The 13,464-nt window shown below is 63.7% G+C and overlaps 1 protein-coding gene across 1 annotated transcript; it reads left to right on the top strand.

Annotated features, from left to right (window-relative positions):
- Positions 1 to 7,229: 7,229 nt before the first annotated feature.
- Positions 7,230 to 12,401, top strand: LOC102277472 (RIMS-binding protein 3A). Its single transcript, XM_005911749.2, is given in 2 exon segments — positions 7,230 to 8,289; positions 8,292 to 12,401. Coding segments are annotated over 2 exon segments (4,827 nt in total). The 3' UTR covers positions 12,059 to 12,401.
- The last annotated feature ends 1,063 nt before the right edge of the window (positions 12,402 to 13,464 follow it).

Genomic DNA, 13,464 nt, shown 5'->3' with positions numbered 1-13,464 from the left:
GGGGTTTGGTGAGGTGTGCAGGCTCAGACAGAGGACCGGGGAGGTGCCTGCGGTCTGGGCCTGGTCTCTGCCCACGCTGCCTCGCTCCTTCCCTGGCCCAGCGCCGCCTCATCCACCAGGCAAGTGCCCGTCAGCCCGCAGCACAAGCCATGCCGCCCTGCTTGCAGAGCCTGACCGCCTGCAGTGGGCGGGCTCCTGCCGGTGTCCACGCTCAAGCCTGCCTTTAATGCCCGCAAACACCCTCTGAGGTCACAACTCTTGCGGCCCCACTGACCGAGGGAGAAACTGAGGCTCAAGGGGTCAATCAAGCTCTCCTCAGCCCCCCAGTCACCAAAGGGGTCCCGTCCAAGTCTGCTGCTGGACTGCGAGGGGTGAAGCGAGGTCTGGGAGACACGGTCAAGCCAAAGGGCCCCCCTTTTCCTGCTTTCGCAAACCCCACTGCAGGATCTCTGTGGTTAGCAAATAAGGAGACTAACTTGACGCCTGCCCCCATCCTCTGCCTGGACCAGGCGGGGTGCTCAACCAACATTTGATGAGGGCAAGGGCGAATGCCTGGACCGCAGGTTCTGCCAGGTGTCTGTGGGGGGATGGATCAGGCCTCCTCTGGCTTCCGGCTGCACAGGAAGACGGTGGCTGGGAGGGGCCCAGAACAGAGAGGGATGCAGATGCCGAAGATGGAGGATGGGTCTTTCCTGGCAACAGTGGGAGCTAAGAGTCAAGATGCTGCTGCTCGTGGCCGCGGGGTCCTCAGGAGACAGCGGCTTGGGTATCCCAGTGACGCCCAGGTGGTCAGAGCCCGGGGGCCGGCTCTGGCGGCACCAGGCTTGGGTCACCTGGGGCCTCATGGAACCCAGCCGGTTTCCCCCTCCGGAGAGGACAGTGCCAGCCTCCCGACTGTGGCGAGGATTCAGGAACGAGGCCTATCCTGTGCTGTTGGAAATGGGCCAGTCACCCTCAGGGGGGACAAGGGGGCGGGGGCGGCGGGGCCAGGACCGCCGAGACAGAGACCAGCCCAGCATGGGCAGGGGCAGCCGGAGAGCTGGAGGCTGGCACCCGCTGCCCTTGCCCACTGTGGGGGTGTGGACCAGTGGGCCCCGGAGTCGACCTGGAGAAGGTATACACTGCCCCAGGATGGGGTGGTTCTGGGTGCAGTCCCGTGACCTGCAGCAGAAAGCCCCAAGGGAAGGGGCCGAGGGCCTGGCAGGTCCTTCCATCTGGAGTCAGGGTCCCCACTCTGGGCAGCCTGGGCTCTCCTGCCCAGCTGGGATGGGCTCCTCTCCCGGTTAGCACCATACCCCTGGCTCCCGGCCCAAGGCCACACTGGGAGCTTGCTACCGTGTTCCTTTGCCATATCTGTGTTTAACGCCTATGTCTGCCCTAGTCCAGGGGGTTGAGAAGAATCGGACGTGACTTAGCATGACTGAGCGCGCACACATGCTGACCGTAGACCGTGAACTGCACCAGGACGCCCGCCACCCCGGCTGGCTGGCCTCGTCTTCTCCAGCCACGTGTTCACCGGGCCCAGACTCGGTCCTGGGCGCTGTTTCAGATGCTGAGAAGACTTTGGAGAGTGGGCAGAAAACACACTGATGACCCACAAATAAGAGAAGCAGGCTGGAAAGCTGGGGCGACTGCAGCCACAGAGATCAGAAGCCTAAAGCCACTGGTGGCCTCTCAGGATGCAGCCTGGGACCCTCAGCAAGGTCGAGCGCTCCAAGCAGCTCAGGGCGTGGGTGGCAGAGGGCAGATGAGCAAAAGCAGCCCAAGACCCCAGACCCCATGGCCACCCAGCCCAGCGGCCACAGACACGGAGCACAGGGCTGCAGGTGTGGGGCGGAGCCAGACACAAGGGCCACGGGACCCCTCTCCAGATCGGGGAACCAGGGCAGTGGGGCAGTGGGGCCCCTGATAGACAGAAGGCTGTCTAACCCAGAGGTTCTCAAACTTAACGGCAGCATACCATTTTTTTTCCTTTGGCCACACCACAAGGCTTGTGGGATTTTAGTTGCCCTGACCCGGGATTGAACCTGTGCCCCATGCGGCAGAAGCACACCAGAGTCCCAACCACTGGACAGTCAGGGAATCCCCCGTCTGCCTCTTTAAAACACTTGTAAACCAACGTCCTCCTTGCGCTGCATTAGTCGCTCAATTGTGTCCGACTCTTTGCGACCCCATGGACTACAGCCACCAGGCTCCTCTGTCCATGGGATTCTCCAGGCAAGAAGACTGGAGTGGGTTGCCATTCCCTTCTCCGGAGGATCTTCCCAACCCAGGGATTGAACCTTGATCTCCTTCACTACAGGCAGATTCTTTATCGGTTGAGCCACAGGGGGAAGTCCTCCTTACAGCCTGACAAATGATGTGACTGTCTGGTCAGCTCCAGCATGTCCTTCCCACCCCACAGTATTTGCCAGGACCCCCGAGGCGCGAGGGAGCTGCCTTTGAAAACTGCCTGTATGATCCATCCCTTTTGTGTTTTAGGCGAGAAAGCTGAGACCCAAGGAAAGCAGTCAGGCTCCCGAGTTCAGAGCCTGCAGGGGTGTCTGCAGGTCGCTGGACGATCACTGTGCGGCTTGAATAGCGGGAGATGGATGAGCCCCCTGCTTGCTCAGCCACTCCATCATGTTCCTCTGATGCCCCTCGGGTGGCACCAGCACGGGCAGTGGTAGCATGGTGCCGTGGGGCTCCCAGGGGCTCGAGCCGGGGTCCTGCTCCTTGGCAGCAGCCTGCCCTCCTCCCCTGACTGTTGACTACCCTCCTGGGGGCTGTGACAGATCGGCCAGGCTGCAGAGCCCCTCCCAAAGCCCTGAGCTGACTGTCTGGCTTTGCCCCAGCTGCCCACGTACCCAGGCAAGCTGCCTGCTTCCGCTGAGCCTCGGGACCTAAGCCTCTGTCCAACAGAGCTGTGCCTGGGGGTCCCATGAAGGCATGTGCCCTGTGGCTCCACGACCACCAGGACCATCCCGCTGTCTCACCTCTCCCATCCCCCTCATCCACCTCTCCTCTCACAGAGGACCCCTGGAGCCAAAATTCCCTGTGTTCTTAGTACTCGCCACTGCCCAGTGGCATCTCCCATGGTACATTAGCGTTCACAGGAACCCAGGATAAAAAACTAGAGTATCAGGAATTCCCTGGAGGTCCAGTGGTTGAGATTCCAGGCTTTCACTGCTGACAGCCTGGGCTTGATCCCTGTTGGGGGACTAAGATCCCACAAGCCTCACTGCACAGCCCAGAAAACAAAAAACAAGCACACACCAGGAGAAAAGAGAAAGAAAACATGAGTGCAGCAAAAAGGGTGGAGGCTTCTCTGAGCCTCAGTTTGCCCACCTGCAAGATGGGGCCAAGGTTGTCTGCGCATCTACCTGGGAAAAGCCTTGTGAGTGAGAGGGCTGCCTGTCTATCTGTCCTGCACCAGGAGCAACACAGGAAGGTTGATCACGGAAGAGAGGCTGGTGGGGGGAAGGGGAAATTCACTTTGAGGGTCCTGTAAGGGGCTCATGGCTAGACAGCCCTTCTACAAGCAGCAGAGCCTGAGCTGTAAAGGCCCCGGTGCCGCCCAGTGCCACACCCTGAGGAGCAGCGGGGTCAGTAATGGGGTCACGACATTAAAGACTGGATGCAAACGGGTAGGACCAGAGGTCCAGCTGAGTCCCCCAGGAGTCACGTGGTGCCAGGGCAAGCAGGGCAGGGAAGAGCCAGATGTAAGCAAGGTTCCTGAGCTTCCAGCCACACAGTTGGCCGGGCTAGAAGCAGCCAAGTGCGTGTGTGTGCCTGCGTATGTATGTGTGCATGTGTGTGTGTGTGCGTGTGGGTGTATGCATATGCCTGTGTGTGTGTGCATGTGGGTGGGTGTGGGAGTGTGTGCCTGCATGTGTATGTGTGTGCATGCATGTGTACATGTGCCTGCGTGTACATGTGTGCCTGCTTGTGTGTGCCTACATGTACGTGTGTGCATACATGGACATCTGTGTGCCTGAATGTATGTGTGTGCCTGCGTGTGTGCATGCGCACGTGCGTGAGTGTACATGTGTATGCCTCAGTGTACATGTGTGACTGTGTGCATACGTATATGTGTATGCCTGCGTGTGTGCATGCATGTGTCTCCGTGTGTGTGTGCATGCAGGTGTGTGCATGTGTGTGCCTGCATGTGCGTGTGTGTGTGTTCCACAGCTTAGGATTCCACCAGCACCTCTGTAGTGGCCTGAGCCTTACCCCAGGCCCAGCCTGCGGCCCCTGCCCAGGGCCCCAGCCGGCAGCCTGGAGCCTGGGGTCCTCCTTGCTGCCAGGTGGTACCTGAATGGAGGATACAGGTGGCCCGGGGAAGCCATGCCCTTTGTCCCCTGCCTGCCTGGCCCCGGGTCCCTGTCCCTCCTTTCTGCAGAGGGACTTCCACTTACCCCTCCTCTCAGCCCACTCTGGGCAGGGACACATGTACCAGATACGTTCCTGCTCCGAAAAGAGAGGCACTGGGTGGTATGATCAGAGCTGCAGGGTCCCGGGTTGCCCAAGCCCAGCCTGGAGAGTCAGGGAGGGCTTCCTGGAGGAGGAACCGCTCAGCAGAGGCCAAAGGATTAGATAAGGTTAGTAGCGAGTGGACAAAACTGGGGGTTGTGTGGGGCCCACTAACCAGCCTCCTGCCTTGAGCAGAACTCTGAACCCAAAGGGACTGAGACCACTCATATATCGAATGCCTGGTTTAAATAACCCTCGTGGACCAGTGCTTAGGACTTGGAGCTCTCACTGCCAAAGGCGCAGGGTTCAATCCCTGGTGGGGAAACTAAGATTCCATGAGCTGCATGGGGTGGCCAAAAAGACAGACAAGAAGCAGAAACAGAAAACAACATATGGCAAGCATCAGCTCCAAGCACAGCACATGTCATTTCTGTGTTGTCCCCAACATGCTGCAGCCCGGAGGCCTCTGAGCCAGGCCAGCTCTTCAGACTCCGGGAAGAAGCCTGTGAAAGTCCAGGCCAAGCCCTAGATGGGGAGACTGGAGCGTACACAGACCTTGGTGCGCCTCCCACTACACACCCAGCCCAGAGTCCTGGGCCGGTGCACCTCCCACTGCACACCCAGCCCAGGGTCCTGGGCCGACAGGGTCCCGACCCTGCGAGGCTGATGCTGCAGTACAGGAAGAGAACCAGCCATGGTCCCTCAGGCAAGAAGTGGCAGAGCCTGGATGGACGCCCAGGTCTCTGAGGCATCTGCCCATCTGCCACAAGACATCTGCCCACCTGCTTGCCACGAGGCATCTGGGTGAGCCCCAGGAAGCTGAGAAGGCCCCTGGGCTGGCTCCACCCTGGCACCCTGCCAGCCTCAGCCAAATACTTGCCTCGCAGGCCTGTTTCCTGATCTAGGACTAAAATGAGTGAACTTCCAGGGAGCTTGCTCTGGGCACTGTGTAGTCTCACTTCCTTGAAACCTTACCAACAGAGGGAATGAGTGCTCAGAGAGGTCAAGGAACTCTGAGAGGTCACACAGCATGGCGGTGAGAACACGGAAGCAGGTCAAAAGCTGAAGGGACGTTTGACCCCAAAGGCCCACGGCCCTAAGCATCTGACGCACTGCCCCACGGAGAGCCGTGAGAGGTCTCCGCCGTGCTGCCTCCAGGGCGGCGGTGTGGGGAGCAGAAGGGCCCACAAGGGCCTTTAGTTTTTCTTTTCGGAAAAGCTGGGCACTCCTGAGCCAGACCCAAGGGCAGGCCCAGTCCTCATGGTAGCTGCACTCTTCAAATCCTCCCCTGCCCCTCCACCGCCTCCGGGTTCCACTTGAGTCTCCTTCTGTGGATGTGAAACGTGAGCCTCCCGGAGAGGAAGCCCGGGGAGGAGTCCTGCGAAGGGGTCCTCCTAGCTGCAACCTTGAGGTCAGTCAGATGGCATCAGAGTGCCCGTGGAAACTGGAGGCAGAATTTTGCAGGTTTGAATCCCTACTCAGTTACTTCTCTGGGCTTCCCCGATGGCTCAGATGGTAAAGAACCCGCCTGCAATGCAGGAGGCCTGAGTTCCATCCCTGGGTTGGGAAGATCCCCTGGAAAAGGGAAAGGCTACCCACTCTAGTATTCTTGCCTGGAGAATCCCATGGACAGAGCCGGGCTACAATCCGTGGGTTCACAAAGAGTCAGACACAAGTAGGTGACTAACACTTTCATTTTCAGTTACTTCTGGGCCTTGTGACTGTCAGGAGGTCCCTCTCTCACAGAGCGGTCTCCAGGGTGGTTGTGACAATCACAGTTCAGGGCTCTGGTCCTCGAAGGAACCCTTCTGCCCTGTCTCAGCTGCCACCGTGCCCAGGCCACGGGCTAGAGGCTTCTCTGTAAAATGGGCTTAGGAGGTTTAAACAGATAATGCACACAGTCCTGGGAGGAGTCCTTGGAAGGGTAGGAGCAGCGGGGCTGCAGGAGCCAGACACACCCTCCCCTAGGTGAGCCCAGGGCACACCCCCAAGTTCAAGCATATCCTGTTGTGATTTCCAGTCCCCGTGTGTGTGTGTGTGTGTGTGTGTGTGTGTGTGTGTGTGTGTGCGTGCGTGCTAAATCACTTCAGTTGTGTCCAGCTCTGTGTGACCCTATGGACTGTAGCCCACCAGGCTCCTCTGTCCATGGGATTCTCTAGGCAAGAATACTGGAGTGGGTTGCCATGCCCTCCTACAGTGGATCTTCCCAACCCAGGGATTGAACCTGCGTCTCTTGCATCTCCTGCATTGGCAGCTGGGTTCTTTACCACCAGAGCCACCTGGGAAGCCCTTTCAGTACCCACACCACCCAAATCCTTGGCAGGGCCAAGCAGGGTGGGCTCACACCCACTGGTGATTTTCAGGACCGTAGCAAGCCCCCTTTCTCCAGGCCCAGACAAGCTGCTCTCGATTCACCAAGGTTCCTTGGCCTCAAAGGTATCCAGGAAGAGGGTCGTAAGGCACGTGCTGCCAGGGCCAGGCAGAGGCCTGGGGCCAGACAGACAGACCCCTGGGCTTCGCCGGATGGACATGGGCGGCGTTCAGCCCCGGGGGTCTGGAGCTCAGCGCGGCATAGGCAGCGGAGAGAGGAGCGCGGGCCCGTGCGCCCACCGCAGGAGGTGGGAGAGCGCACCCAGTGACGGAAGGGGCGCGCGAGGACCGTCGGGCACCGGAAGGGGCGCGCGGGGCGGTTGGCCGCAGCCCGGGGCGGCGGCGGCCGTTGGCGAGAGGCTGCCCGGGCCAGACGAGGTCCGGTGTCTGGCCCGGCCGCGGCCACCATGAGCAAGGACTCGCCCAGCCCTGCGGACGGCGGCCGCGCAGCCTCCCAGAAGCCGGCGACTCCGGGCCCGGCGGCGGCGGCGGCGGCGCTGGAGGAACAGCGGCGGGAGCTGGAGAAGCTGCGGGCGGAGCTGGAGGCGGAGCGGGCGCGCGGACGGGCGGAGCGGCGGCGCTTCTCGGCCGGGGCGCGGCAGCTGCGAGAGGAGGCGGAGCGAGAGCGGCAGCAGCTGGCGGACCACCTGCGCTCCCAGTGGGAGGCGCAGCGCAGCCGGGAGCTGCGGCAGCTGCGGGAGGACGTGCTGCGGGAGCGCGAGGCCGAGATCCGGCAGCTGCTGCGCTGGAAGGACGCCGAGATGCGGCAGCTGCAGCAGGTGCTGCGCCGGGAGCGCGACGGCGTGGCGCGCCAGGCCCGGGAGCTGCAGCGCCAGCTGGCCGAGGAGCTGCTGAGCCGCGGCTACGGCGGCGGCCGCGCGGGGCCGCCCGAGGATGCGGGCGCGCGGTGCCGGTGCCGCCTGCAGGAGGTCCTGTCGCAGCTGCGCTGGGAGACGCACGGCGAGCAGGCCTCGCGCATCCGCCACCTGGAGGCCGCGCTCGACGTGGAGCGCCGGCTGTTTCTCAAGTACATCCTCGAGCACTTTCACTGGCACCCCGCCCCGCCCAGCGCCCCCGACGCCCCTCTTCCATTGGGAGAACCGACTCGCGAGGCCGCCGCCAAGGCCGCACGCGGACTCGGAGCCCGGGACGGCCGGAGCGCGGGCGTCCGCGCGCGCTCCCGCTCCCTCGACCGAGTGCCCGCGGCGCGCGCCCGCTCCCCCGACAGCCCGCTCCCCACGCGCGCCAGCTCGCTCGACTCCCTGGCTCCGGCGGGTCCCCGCCCCTCGCTTGACGGCAGCCCGAGTCACCCCAGGGCCCCCGAGTCCTCCTCGCCAGACGCTTCCCTCTCGGGCTCCCTGAGGCCCCTGCCGCCGCCGCCGTCGCCGCCACCATCGGAGCGCCAGATACCTAGCCACCTGCGAGAGGGGGAAGAGGCGGGGAGCCGGCCCTGCGAAGCCCTGAGCCCCCCCCACCGGGCCCGGACCACTGCGAGTTGCTGAGGCGGAACTCGGAGCTGTCCGAGGCGCTGCAGGAGCTGGCGCGCCGCCGCTCCGGCCTCCGCGAGGAGAACGTACGGCTGCGGCGCTTGGGCCTCCCCGACGAGGCGGATGAGAAGGCGAAGCGGCTCAAGGGGAAGCGCGCCGAGCTGACCGGTCTCGCGCGGCGCCTGGAGGACCGGGCCCGCAAGCTGCAGGAGGCCAACCTGCGGGCCGTGAGCGCGCCGGTGCCCGGAGAGAGCCGCCCGGGCCTGGAGCTTTGCCAGGCCTTGGCCCACCAGCGCGCGCGGGACCTGTCTGAGCAGGCGAGCGCGCTGCTGGCCAAGGACAAGCAGATCGAAGAGCTGCGGCAAGAGTGCCACCTGCTGCGGGCGCGCGTCGCCTCGGGCCTCGGCCCCCTCCCCGGAGAGGGCGCCGCCAGCGCCCAGTGGCTCAGCATCGGCGACCTGGACCGGCTGCAGCGCGAGTCCCAGCGGGAGGTGCTGCGCCTGCAATGGCAGTTGACGCTGCAGCAGGCCGCCGGCGGCGCCCGCGCAGAGGCGGGCGGCCAGAGCGCGCCCTGCGAGGCGGCGCGGCGCCAAGTGCGGGCGCTGGAGCGCGAGCTGAGCGCGCGGCGGCAGGAGTGCGAGGAGCTGGGCGCGCAGGCGGCGGCGGCGCAGCGGCGGGGCCAGGAGGCTGAGGCGCAGCTGCAGGTGGCGCTCCGCGAGGGCGCCTGGCTGGCCAAGGAGAACGCGCGGCTGCAGGCCCAGGCCGACTGGACGCGGAAGGTGGCGGCGCAGAACGAGGATGTGCGCGGGCAGCTGGGCCGCGCGTGCCAGCAGCGTGACTCCGCCAGCTTGCTGGCTGAGCAGCTGCTGCAGCAGGCGGCGCAGAGGCAGGACTGGCAGCAGCAGCTGCAGCACGACCTGCAGAAGGTCCTGTGTGATCTCCAGGCCGCCCGGGACGAGATGTGGGCGCTACAGTGTCAGCCTGCCCACCCTCCCCAGGACAACCGGGACACTGAGCCTCAGCTGGGGCCTGCGAACCCAGCGTCACCTGTGCCCAGCAGAGACAAACAGGGGAGGAAGGAAGACCTCCTGCTGGAAAGCCCAGCTGCCCTCGGGCAGCCTGCCTGGGCCCCCCAAGCTCCAGACTCCAGCGGCCAGCCTCTGGACTCTAGGCCCCAGCCCCAGAGGACCGGCTCCCAGTCTAATTCCTCCTCGGAGGTGGAGTCCGCGTGGGCCACGGTGCCCTCCTTCCCTACTCTGGACGCCGATACAGGCAGCGAGGCCGAGGACCTGGAGCCGGACAGTCTGCCCTCGACCCTGGAGGCGGGGGACTTGGAGGTCTCTGTGGCCACCCCCAAGCTCAAAATCTTCCTGGCTCGGTACAGCTACAACCCATTTGAGGAGCCCAGTGAGCACCCTGAGAGTGAGCTGCCGCTCACGCCTGGGGACCATGTGTACATCTTCAGCGACATGGATGAGGACGGCTTCTATGAAGGGGCACTTGCAGACGGCCGGCAGGGGCTGGTGCCTTCCAACCTGGTGGAGCAGATCCCCGACGGTGACATCCGGGGCTGCCTGCCCACTGAGTCCCCGGACCGAGGCCCCACTCGGCTCCCGGCGGCTAGGCAGGGCCAAGCTTGGAAGGATGACCCCAGTCCCGGCTTCTTACCTGGGCAAGCCCAGGCGGCAGTGGACAGAGGGCCGTGCCCAGTGGCGAGGGTGGGCTCCAGGATGGAAGTGGCAACAGAGGTCTCAGACACCAAGACGGAAGCCGGCTGGTTGGGCTCCCAGGAGAGCAGGGACAGGCAGGGGTCCGCCAACGCTCCTCCGGGGACCAACAGGGTCCCTCGTATGGCCCCCACGCACCTTCACCTGCAGAGTGTTGCAGCCACGTCGGCCGAGATCGCCTGGGTGGGTGGCAGCCATGCCCACGCGGTGTACCTGGACGGCCGGGAGCATGCCCTGACCTCCATGGGCGTGAGTAGCTATACCTTCCACCACCTGCAGCCCGGCACGAGGTACCAGGTGCGGGTGGAGGTGCGCCCCCCCGGCGACTCGCTGCAGGCCTGCCGGGAGAAGACGTCCTCCGCCGTCACCTTCGAGACACCCTTGGCGGGGCCCCCCCACCCTCCACTGGACGTGCTGGTGGAGCGCCACCCCTCCCCGGGCCTCCTGGTGGTCAGCTGGCTCCCCGTGACCATCGACGCAGCTGGGTCCTCTAATGGAGTCCCGGTCACCGGGTACGCTGTGTATGCTGATGGGCTCAAGGTGGCGGATGTGGCCGAGGCCACTGCGGGGAGCACACTGCTGGAACTCTCCCAGCTCCCGTGGCCCGAGACATGCCAGAAGATCTCAGTGAGAACCACATCGCTCTTCGGGGAGTCCTTGGATTCCGTGCCCGCACAGATCCCTCACGACTGCTTCACGTGTCTCCACTGGCCAGAGATGTCGCCTTTCGGCTACACCTGCGGGGACCCATCTGCCATCAGTGGGAGCTTCCCTGTCTGCCCTCGGAGGTTGGGGCCTACACCCCTGAGTGCCAAGGCCTGCCCTCACGCCCCCCGAAGCTGCGAGGAGCCCTGGGCCAGGTGTCTTGAAGCATTCCCTGAAGAACCCCCAAGGAGGTGGTCCCCAGAGCCCAAACTGATTTCAGAAGGAGGAGGTCCCAGTTCAGGCTCAGGCAGCCAAGCCCAGGGGCCTGCGGAGGCCCAGAAGCCCCCCAGAAAGGACCAGCTCTTTGAAAAGCATCCCTGGAACCACAGGCCACCTCTGCCGCGGGGCCAGCCTGGCAGGGAGGGGACCCAGGACCGGCGGATGCTCACCGTCCCAACACCTGCTGCGGGAGTCTCCCATCTGTCCCCTGAGCCTGCGCCTGGCGAGGAGCTGCGTCAGGAGAAGCCTGCCTCTGGGAAAGTCCTCAGACAAAAGGCAGACGCTCTTGTGTCCACCCCTCCTGAACTGGGCAGCAGCCAGCAATCGGCGTCTGTCTTCAGTGGCGCTCGGCAGGAGGACGGGCGGGGCGCAGAGGGGCGAGAGCGGAGACGGGCACTGCGGGGCCGGAGCACACAAGGTCAAGCTCTGGGGGCCAGGGCCGGGGGCCGGCTCCGGGGGCCCAGCTCAGCGCCGTGTCCTGCTCGGCGCAGCAAGGCCCTCGGGACGCCCAGGGGTGCCGCCCCACCGCCAGGGACAAGGGTGGGCCCTCCGGCTGGGATCTTTGTGACCCTCCCTAATTACGAGCCCCTGGCCGTGTCCGCCACCTCCGAGGCTGCAGGGGGGGAGCTGGCCCTCCGGAAAGGGCAGCCGCAGAGCGCGGGGGGCTCTCAGGACCCCCACGGCTTCTGCCGTGGCGAATGCAGCGGGCCTGTGGGCAGCATCACCAGTCACCTGGTGGCCGAGGTGGACGCGGGCACGGAGTGGACTGATGGCCATGGCAGGTGGCATTTGCCAGGACACCTGGATGACTCCGAGGGGCTCACCGGCCCTCAGGGCTCCTCTCCCCTGCCACAGGGGAGCCCTGGAAGGCCTTCCTCCTCACTCTGGGCTCCAAAGACCATGATGGCAGCTGTGGACTATGACCCCCAGGACTGGCTGGCACGGGGCCCGGTGAAGGGCCAGCTGTCACTGAGGGCAGGGGACATGGTCACCGTCCACGGGCCTGTGGATGACAAGGGCTTCTACTCTGGGGAGGTGGGTGGGCACAGAGGCCTGGTCCCTGCCCACCTGCTGGGCCACATGTCCCTCCAGGAGTGAGCACAGCACCCTGCAGAGGTGGCACCTCCGGCTGCCTGCGGCCCAAACGGGGATCCACTGCCAGGCCCTCCTCGCTTTGCGTTGAGGCATCTGCTCCACACTCTGCTGCTCTGAACCCTCTGCCACCCCGGGCCTCAAGGGCAGCAAGGCCTAAGTTTGGGCAGAACCGTTTCTAGAAAGAACAAGCTGCTTCCGAGAGGTTGGCGGGCTGGTGATCGCAGGCATCGGGCCATCAGTCTGGTCCTTCCTCAGCTCCTTCCTCAAGACCTGTTTCCTCTGGGAGTTTGGCTTCTCTCAGCCGTTGCCTAGTATGGAAGTCTGAAGAAAAGCCTGCCTCTTAGAAAAAAAGAAAAAAGTGACCAGAATGTTACTTTTCTATCTTCTGTTCAAATCCTCATTAAAAGTTCATAGAAACAAAGAAAAGAGAAGTTTAGGAGTGAAAGCGCAACCGAGGAGGCAAGCCCAGCCCTCCCCCTCCCTGCCTGTCCAGGGGCCCTGGAGGGCTGCAGACGTGTTTCCTCCGGTGGGGGTGGTGGAGAAGACCATTTAGTGGGGGGTCAGCTCAGCCCAGGTCCCCACTGCAGTCAGAAGGGCACCACCCTCCGTAGGGGCAGAAGGGAGCAGCTGGACGCAGCTCGTTAAGGAGGGTAGGAGCCACGGGTAGGTACTTGGGGAAGCTGGTGACTCAGGTCCAGAGGGTGCTGTCACGCTGTGCCCGGGGCTGAGATGGGAACAGGGAGGGGCAGGCCCCAGAGAGGCCTTGAGGTGACCCACCGTACCCTCAGAGAATGCGGGAAGCAGCCTGGGGGCCTTGCGCTGTGCACACACACTCACCCCTCGTGAGCGGAAGCTTCGCGTCTCAGCCAGGGAGGAAGCTGTCCGCTGAGGGCTATGCCCCCTGCCCGCCGTCCACACAGACCAGCTTTCCAGTGAGAAGGCCAGCTCGGAGGCTCCTTGGCTGGTGAAGTATCCATACCACACACTTTACCACCTCAAACATTTTCAAGTGTACAGCTCAGCCGTGCTAAGTACGTTCATGGTGTTGAGCAACCAGTCTCCAGGACGTCTCTTCTTCTTGCCAAACTGGAACTCTGCCCGCCGTTACACAACATCTCCGTGTCCCCTCCCTCAGGCCTTGGTAACCTCTAGTCTTCTTTCTGACGGTACGACTTTGACTCCTCTAGGGACACCACGCCAGTGGGCTTGGGCCAGAAGCCCGGCTCTGGTGTCTGGCTTACCTCCCCGGGCACAGCGTCGTCGGGTGTCATCCGAGTGGCCGCAGGGGTCACGGTCCCGTTCCTCCTTAAGGCTGAGTTATTGTCCACTGTATGCACCACATTTTGTGCATCCGTCCATCTGTCAGCGTTGCTCCCCCTGTTTTGTAAATCACGTTGCTGTAGACATGG

Source organism: Bos mutus, chromosome 17, assembly GCF_027580195.1.
Source record: "Bos mutus isolate GX-2022 chromosome 17, NWIPB_WYAK_1.1, whole genome shotgun sequence".
NCBI classification, from domain to species: Eukaryota; Metazoa; Chordata; class Mammalia; order Artiodactyla; family Bovidae; genus Bos; species Bos mutus.
The sequence above is the reverse complement of the archived record's forward strand: the minus strand, read 5'-3'. Positions and strand labels throughout refer to the sequence as shown.